Source organism: Anolis carolinensis, chromosome 1 (genome assembly GCF_035594765.1).
Source record: "Anolis carolinensis isolate JA03-04 chromosome 1, rAnoCar3.1.pri, whole genome shotgun sequence".
In the NCBI taxonomy this organism is placed as follows: domain Eukaryota; kingdom Metazoa; phylum Chordata; class Lepidosauria; order Squamata; family Dactyloidae; genus Anolis; species Anolis carolinensis.
The window spans coordinates 238,127,564-238,144,641 of record NC_085841.1 but is presented as its reverse complement, the minus strand read 5'-3'; the positions used below and the strand labels follow the sequence as shown (position 1 = coordinate 238,144,641).

General features: G+C 42.7%; 1 protein-coding gene across 1 annotated transcript in view; it reads right to left on the bottom strand.

The window, feature by feature from the left end:
- rab15 (RAB15, member RAS oncogene family) overlaps positions 1-15,731 on the bottom strand; it is a 31,247-nt gene extending 15,516 nt beyond the window's left edge. The window contains exon 1 of the mRNA XM_008111622.3: positions 15,381-15,731. Coding sequence (XP_008109829.1) covers positions 15,381-15,504 — 124 coding nt within the window. The 5' untranslated portion in view covers positions 15,505-15,731. The remainder of the gene's footprint in view (positions 1-15,380) is intronic.
- Between the last annotated feature and the right edge of the window lie 1,347 nt (positions 15,732-17,078).

The window sequence follows — 17,078 nt, the reverse complement described above, 5'->3', positions numbered from 1 at the left end:
TTGTCGCCGCATCACATTGTTGACTCATATTTAACTTGTTGTTCATGAGGACTCATGGAGCCTCCCAAATGTTGTTAGCCTGAATTCTCAGAATTATTCACCATGGGTTATTTTAGCTAGGAATGCTGGGACTTGCAATCTAATATGATGAGGAGGGCTGCATTTATTTCCACTCCTGATACAGAAAACACTGAGCTAAATGGAAGGACATTTGACTTAATATCAGGCAATTTCCTGTGTGCATTAACCATAATGGTCACAAACCAAAACATTAAAGAAACAATTAATCTGCAGTTAACATAAAAAAGAATGATATCTCTCTGTCTGTCATAGTTATCATCATCCTTTGCTTATAAGCTTCCCAGAAGAACTCAGCAGGCATTTAAGACAACGAGCAGACTTCATTGGGTGTCTGGTTAACAGAGCAAAAGAATTCTTACTTTCTTCCAGGAGGATTCTGAAAGTCATATTCCAAAAAGATAATGTTCCCTGTTTCTGCATTCTTCAAGATAAGCCTCTCGATGCAAGAAGAAACAAATTTTCTCCTTGTACCTAAGCAATTGTACAGTTCTTTTGCTGGTGACTCACATAATGCATACAATTCATGCCAGGGACAATTTCTTTTGCACCCTGTATGTAAGGCATTTTCCCCACATTCTGAGGTCACGACAGAAAGAACCTCATTACCTTGACGCAAATGAGGATGGTGGGTCTGCGTCACCAACTGTGTGGGAGCCCGGGGGATGTTTTGGAAATGATCCATGCCTCAAGGAATTGGAAGTGCAAGCAGGAAGAGATCCCATTATGCAGCTCTTCATACATCCTGCTACCTGGTGAAAACTGGTTGCAGCCAACCTGAGTGTCTTTTAAGCTCTAACAGAGCCAAGCAGGAGGTCACACTTGAACAACAAGCTTTTCTTAAAAGGCAGCACACCTGTAACTTCATTCCTCTGTCACCTCGCTAATCTCTCATCTGGGAACTGAGCCCAGGGTATTATTTTCTGCCTACTCAGCCCAATGAAAGAAGCTATTTCAGAGATAGTATTTTTAATCTATAAAGAAGTAACTTCCAGGTAAGAAAAAAAGTAAACATCAGCACAAACTGTAGCACGAAGGTTTGCATTGTTGCAGGTCCATCAATGATATAGTGGTGGATGCCCTTCCACTCTCATTGATTTTGACTCAGAAATTATTGCTAGCAAAGACTACTCTGTAATGCAAGTAAAGTCATCCACAGTAGCTTTCCCCAACCTGACACCCTCCAGCTGTGTTAACAACATCCACCCGTTATCCCATGCTAGTAAATCCGAATTCCCTATTGGAAACTCACAGAACAGACTTAGGACCTAATCACATTAGAGAATGTTAGTGCCCTTGGATGCTTACAGGACGCTGGGAGGACGGAGCCTGACGGAGCCAATGAGATGATATAGGGCTACTTCCGGCAGGGCGGAGTGCTTCCAGAGTCCCGGAAGCGTTGTAGAACACTGCCCAGAGAACATAGGAAAGAATGGGGCGAGCGAAGGGGAAAGTTGGGTGGCGACGGTCCCGCCCCCCCAATGGGATGGGTAAGGGGGTGATGTGGGGTGGCTGTTTGTCCTGCTGCCTGCCGGATTTGCCACGCAAATCCACTCCCGTTATCACCAGCAAATTGGACCTCAATGTGATGAAGTCCTTAAACCAGACAAGTCATTACCAGAATCAGAGCAACTTCGTGGAAATGTTGAGCAACCATTTCAAGTTAAAGGAATTCTGCAACATGGGACATGTTGTCTGTATGGAGCTAAATAGTAATGCTTGCTTCTAATTGTGGGAAGTTTTAAAAAACCCAACAACAACCAGATTACATATTTGGAATCTGCTCGAGCAGGGGTTGTGACAGTGTGCCCCCAAGCCTCTTAGGACATCTTTAAAGCCCCTGGACCACACTTCCCAAAATTAAAGACGTGAAGGTGAAAATGAAGTGTGGGCATTATCTGCCCTCCCCTTTTAATAAACCATTTATCCTGCAAAGGCAATAATTTTTCATCTCTAGCAAAAGACTGGCACTACTATAATGAAAGTTCTCTTTGAACTGTAGGATTTATGCACTTTTCTTCCATCAGTTTCATACTCAACAGAGACTGGTACCACCAGAGGTTCCAATCTTAAATACAATACCTTAGGACTTGCTCTGATGTTCTCTAGAAAGCCATGATTCCTCTCCCTGGACTTCTGGGTTATGTCCAGGAAAAGTAGATCTATGTGTTGAATATGTCTTTCCACACTTAGAACATCTCATCTTAAACTTTGAAACTCATAAGCATGAAGAAAGAGAGAGCATGAGTAAATTCCAATTCCTGGTCCATTTTCTTTTGATATTCAAAGTAGACACTGGTAGAAACAAACAATGAACATCAAGGGTCTGGAGAACAAGCCCTATGAGGAGAGGCTTAAAGAACTGGGCATGTTTAGCCTGCAGAAGAGAAGGCTGAGAGGTGACATGATAGCCATGTACAAATATGTGAGGGGAGGGAAGTCATAGGGAGGAGGGAGCAACCTTGTTTTCTGCTGCCCTGCAGACTAGGACACGGAACAATGGCTTCAAACTACAGGAAAGGAGATTCCACCTGAACATCAGGAAGAACTTCCTCACTGTGAGAGCTGTTCAGCAGTGAAACTCTCTTCCCCGGACTGTGGTGGAGGCTCCTTCTTTGGAGGCTTTTAAGCAGAGGCTGGATGGCCATATGTCGGGGGTACTTTAAATGCGATTTCCTGCTTCTTGGCAGGGGGTTGGACTGGATGGCCCATGGGGTATCTTCCAACTCTACGATTCTATGATTCTATGATTCAATGATTCTATGATCCCAGTCTTGATGATGATGATGATGATGATGATGATGATGATGATGATATTTTATTTCTAACCCGCTCTGAGGGGACTCAGGGTAGTTTCCAAGAGAAAAATGACAAACATTCAATGCTTAAAATGAACAATAACCAATAAACAACCAAACTAAAACCAATAAACAAAGCAAGAACTTATAACAACAAAACAAGATATTCAAATAGAATGTAATCAATTCCTGATTTCAACAGGAATTAGTTGCAAGGAACCAGACTTTGTATTGTCTTGTATATCTTGGTGTTTTGGGTTTTTTTTCACATCTTGAGAGATATGTAAATAGAGCATGATCACAAATGTACTGCAAAGTCCCTAGGAACCACATTACATTTTTAGTGAGCAGCATGTACTGCAGGCTTAACCAGAACTGTGATCTTTTCAAGTCTTCTCCCTGCCCCGCCCCCCCCAAACCTCCCCCCCCACACACACACACAGCAGATCTAGGTTTAAGAATGATTCATATTACTCAAAAAGCACTGTGTTTGGCTCCTGGTCTTTTGAATTCTCTTTTTAGCCCATTTGCTTCATTCACACAGATGAACTCAACTAGGTTTTCTTTGAAGAGATTCTTTCTCTCCCTCACCAACTGTGTTCATAATTTTTCAGCAGAGGTGGGGAAACCTAGATAGAGGAAAGCTCTGTAGACAGATGTGTGAAGACTTAGCTCAGTTTTATGTGGACCTCAATTTACTTTGCAAATGGCCCCATGTTTGAGTGTCATGCCATCATGCCACCACAGTTAGAATGCAGAACCAAAATGTTTTTGATCAAAGTAATCTCAAACTTAAGAAAAGGGTTACTTATTTCAGCTCTATGAGTAACTAACCGGTGCATGTCCACAATGCTAAATATCCAGTGTGCTGTAGTGGTTAGCACAGAGCTTTCTAAACTGTATGTTGTAATACACGAGTGTGTTGGCAGTGTGTAAGTGTGTTGCATAAACATAACAAGAAATGACAAAAATCTTGGAAATGAAAATTATATTACAAAGAATCTATTTTTAAATATATAAATGAAAAGTTTTCATAAGATAAGTTGTACCCCATACATTTCGTTGTTACAATTTATGTATATCTCTGTATCTCTTCTAGCTGCCAGTTTGGTAGTAAAACTGAATTACTGTGTTGCAAAATGATGCATGTTTTAAAAGTGTGTCACTAGCATTAAACATTTGGAAAGCTCTGGGTTAGAGTATTCAGCTAAAACTGGGCAGACCCAGATACAAATTCCCACTCAGCTATTAAGTTCATTGAGGATGCATCTGACTTCCTCTCTGATACACAGTTTTAAGGATTTGTTCTTGAGACTTTGGTAGTCAAAGTGGTGTCAAACTGCATTAATTCTACAGTTTAGTTGCATCCTGAGTAACATTGGGCCAGTCAGTGTCTCTCTGATTAGCTTAAAGAACAGATATAAATATGATAAATAAAGAGTATTCTGAGTTGTTACTAATCTTTTCAAGTAGCCATTCAGAACCAATAACAGCACTAGAGATGCTACAAAGAGATCCACGGTGTTTCATTTTTCACGATTAAAGGCTAAGGGTGATTCTTACTAAAGTGAACCATTTCATTTCTATGCTCTTAGCATACTCAATTGCAGTAAAGCGACTAACACCACTGTTGAATGGTGAGTCAACAATTATGTAAGATTACAATTATTCAGTAGGTTTACTCTAACTCAGTGGTTCCCAACCTTTGATCCTCCGCGTGTTTTGGACTTCAGCTCCCACAATTCCTAACAGTGGTAAGTTGGATGGGCTTTCTGGGACTCAATGGGAGGACCAAAGGTTGGGAACCACTGCTCTAACTGGAATTACCATTAGAATTCAAGCCAAGCAGTACAACCTCATAGCTAGCTTCTCCCACTGAGTTCAATGAGACTTATTCCCAGAGAAGAGAGTGGGAAGTACAAGAAATAAATATGGAATATGTGCAACTGACAATTGGAATTGCCCCGGTCTACGAATTTAGATCATGTGATTTTAATTATTATATTAGGTGTCTTAATTCTATGTTTTCATATCTAAATGTTGTTTATATTGTATGTTTAATGGTCTTACTGATTTCAATGAATAGTTATATGTTTTCGTTTAGATTTTATGTTTTCGTTTTATATGTATGTTAGGCATTTAATTTTGCCATTATAATGTTGGAAACCACTTTGAGTCCCCCCTGGGGGTGAGAAAAGTGGTATATAAATACAGCAAATAAATAAATAATAAAGTAAACAAGACTGCAATCCAAACTGCAGTTGTTCCCTTCTGTTTTGCTGCCATGACAATGATCGGCATTCTGTGTACTGAACCGAGATTATGCAGGACACATGTCATCCCTGTTAGTTCTTCATTACACTCAGGATAGATCCTCTTTAGGAACCCTCCCTAGGAATGTGCTAAATCCTCCAGCACAATTCCATAGTAACTTCTGGTGGAAGCATACCATGAAATTGCACTGGAAAACCTAGCACAGTGGTTCTAAATCTGGGGTCCCCAGAGGTTTTTGGCCTTCAACTCCCAGAAATCCTAACTTTCTGGGATTTCTGGGAGTTGTAGGCCAAAAATATCTGAGGACCCCATGTCGAGGATCACTAACCTAGCACATCCTAGAGTAAGTCTTTTCTCTGGGAATTGGTAAGTGAAACTACAGATATGGCCCGGGGCTGTGGCGCAGACAGGAGAGCAAACCAGTGCAATTAACTGCAATGAATCACTGACCAGGAGGTCATAAGTTCGAGGCCCGCTCGGTGCTATGTTGTTTGTCTTTGTCCTATGTTAAAAGGCATTGAATGTTTGCCTATATGTGTAATGTGATCCGCCCTGAGTCCCCTTCGGGGTGAGAAGGGCAGAATATAAATGCTGTAAATAAATAAATAAATAAATAAATAAATATGGTTTATGTGTTTGCCCTCTAAATTTCTGTCTTCTGAAGTAATAGAGAAAAACTGAGCTAGTAGAAGAAGATGGGGTTTCAAAAATGAATCCCCATCACACTTCCTGTTCATTAAATGTACAGGGAGGTCCACCACACATTTTGATAATTTTGTCTCTAAGTGACATGGGAACAGTTAGGGGAATCATAAACCAGAAACACAGCTTGAAAAAACAAACAAACCCTAGAGTCATTCCTCAAGGCATAATAGACACTGGTGATCTTTGGATCAGATTACCCCCCCCCCCCCCCGATTATTTCCAGGCTGAACTATGTGCTACACTCAACTTACTCTGCCTCTACTACCAAGGTCTATTATAATGTAGGGTGTACAAGTGCAAAAAAAAAAAAAAAAGGATGTCCCTTTAAGCATCAGTTTCTATTGGAAGAAAACCAATTGGAAGTTTCATTGTAACAAATGACTTTGTAGCGGTAGGTTTGCCATTCTCTAGTAATCAGTCGTTTTTTGCCATGGTCGATTTCCAAAAGGAAAACGATCAAAGTTAATTTTCAACATTTTGTCTACCACGGACAGAGGCCCCTTCCCCACGCCTAAATAAAATCCCACATTATCTGTTTGAACTGGGATATATGGCAGTGTGGGCTCAGATATTCCAGTTCAAAGCAGATATTGTGTGATTTTCTACCTTGATATTCTGGTTTATATGGCTGTGTGGAAGGGCTCAGACACATCTATCACACAATGCTGTTATACTGTTTGATTAATCCTGCTTTTACATTAGCCTGATTACATTATGTCATGGCTCTGCTGGTGTGATGTAGAGCCATTTGAAATGACTCTATATGATTTGTCCTGCTGGAAACAATCTCTTAATGATCTACTTGCCTGTTACGATTCACTAGCCAGTTTGTATGAAAATGTCCCACTCCACTTCATTGAAAGAATGATTTATAGTGGATGCAATGTGGTTGTGGTCTAGTTGTTATATCCTTTGGGAATCCCAAGGAAATCTCCAGCAGAGAAGGCTCCAATTACTTTGGGTGCCTGGTCTGGAAGGGCATGACTTCTCAAGATAATGTGTTTCCTGATTTGTTTTCTATGCTCAAGTCTATACTCTTGAAACTGCTTTTCAATGTTTCTAGTTTTTTTCTCTAAAGACAAATGCTGGTATAGTGCAATAGTGCAATCCTGACCTGTTAACTCTTAGAAACCACCACTCTGATACTTTCATTGCATGTATCCAAATATACCATGACCCAAATACAGCATGAGTCCCCTTTGGGGTGAGAAGGGCAACATATAAATATGGCAAATAAATAAACAAATATCTGCAGACTCAGTATCCATGGTTTCACTTACCCTCACTTAAAAAAAATCCTCCTCAGAAGTGTTTGTGTGCCTCCCCAGGTCCTCCCCAGTGGTATGCTTCAGACCCAAATATAATAAAAATATTGGATTTGCTATTATCCATGGTGTCAGATATGCATAGGGTCATATTGTATTTTTCCTCGGCTTTTCTGAAATACTACATGCCACAGTGATATTTTTTATTATGATTAATATTTTATCTTTATTTATTTTTTTAAACATGGCAATTGTGTAATAACACTCTGACATCATGTTATAATAACACTACTATAGTCTGACATTTACAAAAATGAAAACAAATTGTGACAAAGAAGACGGGAAAACAAGGGAAATACAAATGGTTCTGTCAGCACTGAGGGATTTAAGAGTACGGAAAAGAAAACAGTGGAAGTTATGTTATTAAAGTGCAAATATAGTAAAGATGCAACCCACAGTGTCAGCGTTCAGCTACCATAATGAGTCCAAGTGAAATCCTTTTCAAGCCAGAAAACCTGAAACAACGGACTACTGTGATGAGCCCTAGAATCAAAGGCAGGCACAGAAACACAGTTATGTCCACATTTATCACGACGCTTCTAGGAATGCTCCCTTTCACACAATATATACAGTACACTCAGGCTCCGCAATCTGCAGCAGAATTTCGGCAGGCTCAATGATGAAAAAGAAATGGCTTGGAAACTCTGACCAGGAAGCTGAGTTTCCTATCCCTGAAATGTAAGGCATAGCTGCAGTTGCTCAACACGAATCTCCGCTCATATTCTGAAAAATATCTGAGGATGTACACTCAATCTGTGAAAGCTTATGCTACCAACTACATTTTCTTCGTTTCTAAGGTGGTACAATATCCCTCTGGTCTTTAGCTGAGACATGTTACTGCCAATGGTTTCTGGAATAATAATAATAATAATAATAATAATAATAATAATAATAATAATAATAATAATAAAAATCTTTATTTCTATCCAGCCCCCTCTTCCCAAAGAGCAGCTCACAACAAGAGTAACTTAAGACTGATGTGTCACAATTTTGACTGAATTGCTGTGAGTTTTCCGGGCTATATGACCATGTTCCAGAAGCATTCGCTCCTGAAGTTTTTCCCACATCTATGGCAGGCATCCTCAGAGGTTGTGAGGCATATGGGAAACCAAACAAAGGGAAGTTTATATATCTGTGGAAGGTCCAGGGTGAGAGAAAGAACTCTTGTCTGTTGGAGGCAAGTGTGAATGTTGTAATTAATCACCTTAATTAGTATTTAATGGACTTGCAGCTTCAGGGTCTGGCTTCTTCCTGCCTGGGAGAATCCTTTGTTGGGAAGTGTTAGCTGGTCCTGATGGTTTCATGTCTGGTTACCTTGTTTTCAGAGTGTTGTTCTTTATTTATTTCCTGATTTTAATAAATAAAGATAAATAAAGAACATCAGTGGGTGCTATTCGTCTTTCGGGCTGTATGGCCATGTTCCAGAAGCTTACCTCACAACCTCTGAGGATGCCTGCTACAGATGTGAGCGAAATGTCAGGAGAGAAAGCTTCTGGAACATGGCCATACAGCCTGAAAGACTCACAGCAACCCAGTGATTCTGGCCATGAAAGCCTTCAACAATATAAAGAACAACACTCTGAAAACAGGGGAATTCCAGTCCGCTAGCACCTCCCAACAAAGGATTTCCCCAGGCAGTAAGCAGTCAGATCCTGAAGCTGCAAGGCTTTTTAATGCAAATCAAGGTGATTAATTGCAACATTCACTCTTGCTTCTGACAGACAAGAGTTCTTTCTCCCACCCTGGACCTTCTACAGATATATAAACCTCCCTTGCCTAGTTTCCAATATACCTCACAACCTCCGAGGATGCCTGCCACAGATGTGGGTGAAACGTCAGGAGAGAATGCTTCCGGAACATGGCCATACAGTCCGGAAAACTCACGCAGCCCTTCCACGCAGCCCTACATCCCAGAATATCAAGGCAGAAAATCCCACCATTTCTGCCTTGAACTGGGTTCAAAGTATATAGTACAATATGGCAATTTATTGCCAGCATTGTGCTATGCTAATAATATAATATTGTATGTAAATTTAATTTGTAAGCCGCTTTGAGTCCCCTTCGGGGTGAGAAGGGCGGGATATAAATGTATTAAATAAATAAATAAATAAATAAATAAAATTTTATTCATGTCTGTGTTTTATGCCCAAGGCACTGCACCGGTCCCGTTTGTAAGCTGCCTCGAGTCCCCCTCGGGGTAGAGAAAGGCGGGATATAAATACCGTAAATAAATAGATAAATGATATGAGTCCACACTCAAATAATAATAATAATAATAATAATAATAATAATAATAATGTTTTCTTGTTTTTCTGTCCAAATTGTCCAGTTCCGCCTGTGTCCAGTTTATGATGCCAGCAGTATATCTTATGGCAGGTATGGCCCAGGTGTTTATGGCCTTGATGGTGTTGCCTCCATTGAGCTTGCTTTTAAGAATTTTTCTGACCCTTTGTGTGTATTCTTTGCTGACCACAGTTTTCACATGTTCATGCTTGATGTTGTCCAGCTGTAATATGCCCAGATATTTATAGGCTTCTGGCTGGTGACACTTTATTGTTTGGTCATTGGGCATATTTATGCCCTCACTTTCAATGATTTTTCCCTTCTTCAATGCCACTGTCGAACATTTGTCCAAACCAAACTCCATGTTGATATCAGTGCTAAAAATTCGGACAGTGTTGGTCAGAGACTGGATTTCAGTTTGCGTTTTCCCATATAGCTTCAGGTCATCCATGTACATCAAATGTGAAATTTTGTGAGAATTCTTAGATGTTTGGTAGCCTAGATTTGTTTTTTGTAAGATTGTTGACAGAGGGATCATGGCAATAATGAAAAGCAGAGGGGACAATGAATCTCCCTGGAAAATTCCTCTTCTGATGTTGACAAGTCCATAGCTTTCATTTCCAACAAACAGTTCAGTTTTCCAGTGCTCCATCATGTTTTCAATGAAGGTGCCAACGTTTTTACAAATCCCGATGGCGTCCAGGCACTTGATGATCCAGGTGTGTGGGAGTGAGTCAAAGGCCTTTTTGTAGTCAATCCACGTCATGTGAAGATTAGCTTTTCGGCTCTTACAGTTCTCCAGAATCATTTTGTCAATCAATAACTGGTCTTTTGTGCCCCTGCTTTTCCGTTTGTTGCCTTTCTGTTCATATGGCAAGATGTTTTTTTCTTCAAGATAGTCTTGAATTCTGTCAGCTATGATGCCAGTCAGTAGTTTAAACATAGTGGGCAGACACGTTATTGGCCAGTAGTTTCCTGGTGCTGCTCCTTTTGCTGGATCCTTTTGTATCAGGTATGTTCTTCCAGTTGTTAGCCATTCACTGATACTTCCTTTCTGTAGCATCTCATTGAATTGTTGGGCCATTTTTCCATGTAAACTAATCAGATGTTTGAGCCAAAATCCATGAAGTTGATCACTACCAGGCGATGTCCAGTTCTTGACTTTTTGCACTCGTTTGCTGATCATTTCAGTTGTTATTTCCATCTGTTCCATTTTGTTCTGTGAGAATTTTCCTTCAAACTCCTTTATCCACCCAGCGTTTTTGTTGTAGTTTTTATTATTTTCCCAAAGTTCTTTCCAGAACTTCGTTGTTGCAGTTTTCTCTGGCTTTATGGTTACTGTGTCTGTTGTTTGGTTCAGACTCTGGTAGAACCGTCTTTGGTCTGATTGAAACAGTTGATTTTGTCTGTACTGGATGATTCTGGCTTCATACCTTTCAATTTTTCTGGCTGTTGCTGTAATTTGTTCTTTCACAATTTCCAAAGCTTCTTCAATTTTTCTGGTGTTCAGCCAGTACTTTCGGATCAGGTATTGCTTGATTTTGTCGTTCTTCAGTTTCTTCTCTTTCATATTTTTCAGGTTACTTGCATCTGATCTAAGCTTTTTGATTTTCAACTCTAGCCTGACCTTCCACTTTGGTTTTCCAGTCGATTTTCTTTGGGGCTGCCTTGGTTGTAGGAGCCCAAGCTCTTCTGTTACTATCACTGCTGCACTGTAGGCATACTGGTTTGTTTGTTCAATTGATGTTATTTGGACAGTGGAGAGTACTGCATTCACATCTTTCATGAGAGGCGCCAGGTGTCTCTTGGGCACTGTTTTTAGAGTTGGGAGCCGCTGTCTTATTGCATTTGCTGCAGCATGAGCCATGATCTTATCCTTGAGCTCTTGTTGTCTTGCTGTCAAGGTTCCTGGTGGTTCAGCAGATGTTTCAAGTGCTGGTTCATCAAATTCTTGCAAAAGCTCCACACTTTCTTCTGGTTCAATCTGTTCCACCATTCCAAGCATTGCTGGAGTCTCTGCTGCTGTCTGTGCTGTGGTCTGATGGTAATTTACTTTGCAAATTTTCTGGATTTCTTCGAGTTCAACTTCACTGAACACTTTGTTTCTGATTATGAATCTTCGTTGGTCAGTGTCAGGACCCAGGCTGCAGAGCACCAATAATCATACACAGAGGCCAGAATCTATCTAATATCTTTATTGTAGGAGTATATAAAGTTAATAAAAACAAGTGTAGAAAATAGTCCAGAAGTAGACCTTTCAGGAAAGGTCAAAATTAGTCCAAAGAAACAATGTCCAATATGAAATATTAAGGTCCAAGGTTGTAATCCAGTAACCGAAACACTCACTTTGCCAAGCAAAGTGAGGGGAGATGACAAGGTCCTTTAGTCCATGAAACTTAAGCAAGGCTAGGAAGTAAACTTGATTCTTGGAACACTAGGCTTAATTCAAGGCAACAAGAAACGAGGAGCAAGAACAGGATCCGTGGTAAATTCGTGGCGAGGTCCGGGAAGCAAGGCAAGGTCCGTGGAGCAAGACAAGGTCCTGGGAAGCAAGGCAAGGCTGGAAACGGGAACAAAGGGCTTGGACGCGGGAGTAGCGTAGTCCACACACAACCTACTCCCGAAGCTGACGAATTGACTCCGCAAGATTCCTACGTGGGCAAAACACCTAAATAGGGTCTCGTTTTCCCGCCAAAGAACAATTCTCTGGGGAACCAGAACCGAAAGCCATTCTCTGTGTCCAGATGCATGAGTTTCCCATGGGAAGCAGGCTTAATCAGCTGAATGCCTGGCAGCAATTCTAGCGCTCCTGCGAGACGCCTCTTGAGCGCCTTTCTGTTGTTTATAATAATCACAGCGAGAAAATGGGGGAGATTTCGGCTCAAGGCTTGTTTGGCAGACTTCTGGAAGGCAAACCTCCTGCAGGTGCAAGGGCTCCAATTCTGGCTGGAAAAGCTCCAATTCAGGCTGAAACGGTGGGAAACCTAAGTTTTCCTCTTCATCTGTCACAACAGTGCCAGGAACGGGACTACATGGCCCATGAGTCATCACAGTCAGCCAGTCGGGGTTCTGTTATCTGTGAGTCAGGGTACTCTTGTTTCCACAGTTGATGCATCCTTTTTTGGTAGCCACGCCTTTGAGGTTCAGATTTGTAGTAGCATTTCATAATTGTGCGGTTTTCTGGCATTGTATATTTCTGCCGCTTCTGTGACTGTTCTTTTGGGTTTTGATGATTCCGTAGCCCACTTGTCGATGGATGTCCAGAATCAGCAGCATCCAGCGTGGTCCTTTTTATCCTGGGCGACGACCGAGCCAGTATAGACTTCGTTTGAGTTTGATTCTCCATAATGCTAATGGGTTAGGTGCTCTTAGTTCTGCTCCTCAGCTGAGGCCTCTCTGGCTTGGTTGGACCTGCCGGTAGTTACACTACCACCAGCACTGCCCTCAGTCATCATTGGAGCAGTTAAGCCCCCCCACCACGTCAAGGTGGCACCTGAAACAAGAAAACTCATGACCATTCATCATTCACTGCACCCTCGCAGTGATGTTGACCGGCTCTATCTGCCTAGAAGATCAGGGGGCAGAGGACTCTTACAAGTAAAACAAGCAGTCAAAGAAGAAGAACATGCCCTGGCAGATTATGTAAAGCAAAGCGAAGAACCTGCTTTGATTGAAGTCAAAAATCAGAAACTCCTCAAAGCACAGCAGACAAAAAACCAGTACAAGAAAACTGCACTACAAACTAGAGCTGACAGCTGGCACAACAAAACACTGCATGGAAAGTTCCTTGACAAAATTGAAGGAAAAGCTGATAAGGAGAAGACCTGGCTCTGGCTCACGAATGGGACCCTGAAGAAGGAGACAGAAGGCCTGATCCTTGCAGCCCAGGAGCAAGCCATCAGAATAAAGGCAATTAAGGCCAAGATCGAAAAATCAGCTGATGACCCAAAATGCAGACTGTGCAAGGAAGCTGACGAAACCATTGATCATATCCTCAGCTGCTGTAAGAAAATTGCACAGACAGACTACAAACAGAGGCACAACTGTGTGGCCCAAATGATCCATTGGAACTTATGCCTCAAGTACCACCTCCCAGCAGCCAAGAACTGGTGGGATCACAAACCAGCAAAGATCGTGGAAAATGAACACGCAAAGATACTGTGGGACTTCCGAATCCAGACTGACAAAGTTCTGGAACACAACACACCAGACATCACAGTGGTGGAAAAGAAAAAGGTTTGGATCATTGATGTTGCCATCCCAGGTGACAGTTGCATTGACGAAAAACAACAGGAAAAACTCAGCCGCTACCAGGACCTCAAGATTGAACTCCAAAGACTCTGGCAGAAACCAGTGCAGGTGGTCCCGGTGGTGATGGGCACACTGGGTGCCGTGCCAAAAGATCTCAGCCGGCATTTGGAAACAATAGACATTGACAAAATTACGATCTGCCAACTGCAAAAGGCCACCCTGCTGGGATCTGCACGCATCATCCGAAAATACATCACACAGTCCTAGACACTTGGGAAGTGTTCGACTTGTGGTTTTGTGAAACGAAATCCAGCATGTCTATCTTGTTTGCTGTGTCATACAACGTTGTTGTGTCAATAATAATAATGTTTATTTATATCCCGCCTCCATCTCCCCCGAAGGGGACTCAGGGCGGCTCACAGCAAAATCGGATACAAAACAATGATAAAATAAAATATGAAACATCAAAGAACAATAATAAAAACCAGTAATAATACATACACAGCAGCTGAAAAAACACAACACGGTATTAAAACATCGAATTAAAAATAATGAGGTTGCAATAGCGGATAAGCAAGGTGCACATTATGAGTTACAAATTTTAAATAGATAAAGTGCAATAGATTCATTTAAGATTTAAAAATAAGGTGGGATTTTCAGCCTTGATTATTCTGGGATATAGGGCTGCGTGGAAGGGTGCCTTCAGCGATTCTGGCCATGAAAGCCTTTGACATGAAACTCCATTCTCTGTGTTTCTAAGATCCCTCTGGCTTTTAGCTGAGGCATGTCACCGCCAATGGTAACCGAAGACAATTTTGACTGAGCCTTGGCCGCTTTGTGGGGGGGGGGGGGGGAACCAAGAAAACAAGCTGCTATTTGGACCGAACCAGAGAGGTCCTGCCTATCTCTGAAGGATGCTTGGCATGTTATGTTCTTCGCGGATGGAGCCTGCTCCCACAAGTGACTCCTGGGTCTAAAAATAGACTGGGCTCATACAATAGCAGGCAAATACGGACGGGTTAGGATGCCTAGGAGCAGGCTATGCTCAAGCATGTGGGAAGTGGCAGACTTTTAGGATGCTCTAGGATGGGTATGGGGAAACATTGGCTCTATGGGTGTTTTGGGCTTCAACTCCCACCATTCCTGGCCTCAGGCCCCTTCCTTTTCCCCCTCAGCCGCCTAAGCGGCTGAGGGGGAAAAGGAAGGGGCCTGAGGCCAGGAATGGTGGGAGTTGAAGCCCAAAACACCCATAGAGCCAATGTTTCCCCATGCCACCCTAGGGCACTAATGGTGATTCCAGAAGGCAGCTCTATTCTGGGCTCTCCAGTCCATCCCACTCAGGTTCCTATAACATTGTGGAGGACGCTGACGTCACTATTTACAAAAGGTTCACCTCTGAGGTGAGGTGGCATCATCAGGGCAGCTGGGATAGGAAGGCGGTGGTAAAATAAACCACCCCTGAGCAGGTAACTGGACGGCGGGGAGGCATTTCCCGCTCTCGACCAGTTTGGGTGTGTTCTTTCAACCCTATCCTCCCCCTTATTTTTTTCTCTCCATCCGCGCTGAACCCGCGCCAAAGACGCAGTGTGCCTGTCCATCCCTCAACTCCCTGGTGGCTCTCTCTCTCAGTGTTACAGACCCCTGGGAGGTACGGATTGTGTCTTACCGATGGTGGAGATGTGCGAGGGGTGGAACTCGTTGTCGGTGAAGCGGCAGAGGAGGCAGGTCTTGCCCACGCCGGAGTCGCCGATGAGCAGGAGGCGGAAGAGCACGTCGTACTGCTTGGCCATGGCGGAGCGGCCGGTCCGGCTTCAGCCCCGCGCCATCCCAGCCTCGAACCCGGGAAGATGGAGCGCCGATGGAAGCGAGGCGGAAAGAGGCGGGGGCTCGCTGCAACCGCGGGCGGCAGACAGGCGGATCGCGCTCTTCCGCGGGGGGCACGTGCCTCCGAAGGGGAGGGGGAGGAGGAAGAGGAGGAGGAGGAGGAGGCCGGCTTGTGAATGGGACTCCTTTCTTCCTTCCAGGCGTGTGTTTTGGACTTCAGCTCCCGAAACCCCTGCTCGCTCACAAGCCAAGACAGCGGAGGGCTTCTGGGAGTCGGAGTCCAAAACACCTGGAGGACAAAGGACATCATCACACCACTATCCACTTTAATAATCACAATACACTTTATTTATATTCCCGCCCTTCTCCTCTAGGAGACTCAGAGCGGATGACAACATTCACATAGATAGCAAACATTCAAGGCCTTTACAGCAGTGGTTCTCAACCTGCGGTCCCCAGATATTTTGGCCTTCAACTCCCAGAAATCCTAATAGCTGGTTAAATGGCTGGGATTTATTTATTTACAGTAGAGTCTCACTTATCCAACATGTTCCAGAAGCATTCTCTCCTGATGTTTTGTCCTCAGCTATGGCAGGCATCCTCAGGCGTTGTAAGGTATGTTGGAAACTAGGGAAATAATTCTTTTCTGTTTGAGGCAAGTGTGAGTGCTGCAATAGACCAACTTGATTAGCATTGAATAGCCTGACAGCTTCAAAGCCTGGCTGTTCCCTGCCTGGGGAAATCCTTTGTTGGGAGGTGTTAACTGGCCCTGATTGTTTCTTGTCTGGAATTTCCCTGTCTTCTGAATGTAGTTGTTTATTTACTGTCCCGATTTTAGCATTTTTTAAAACAAAGGATCCCCCCAGGCAGGGAACAGCCAGGCTTTGAAGCTGCCAGGCTACTCCATCCCAACCAAGGTGGTCAATTTAAACATTCACACTTGCCTCCAACAGATAAGAGGTCTTTCTCTCACTCTGGACATTTCATAGATACAGTAGAGTCTCACTTATCCAACACTCGCTTATCCAACGTTCTGGATTATCCAACGCATTTTTGTTTTCAATACATCGTGATATTTTGGTGCTAAATTCGTAAACACAGTAATTACTACATAGCATTACTGTGTACTGAACTACTTTTTCTGTCAAATTTGTTGTATACCATGATGTTTTGGTGCTTAATTTGTAAAATCATAACCTAATTTGATGTTTAATAGGCTTTTCCTTAATCTCTCCTTATTATCCAACATATTCGCTTATCTAACGTTCTGCCGGCCCGTTTACTTTGGATGAGCGAGACTCTACTGTATTTATTTATTTATTTACAGCATTTATATTCCACCCTTCTCACCCCGAAGGGGACTCAGGGTGGATCACATTGCACACATAAAGGCAAACATTCAATGCTATGACATAGAACAGAGACAGGGACAAGATGCAAGCTGGCCTCGAACTCATGACCTCTTGGTCAGAGTGATTTGTTGATTTGTTGCAGCTGGCTTGCTTTCCAGCCTGCACCACAGCCCGGTCCTGGGCTGGGA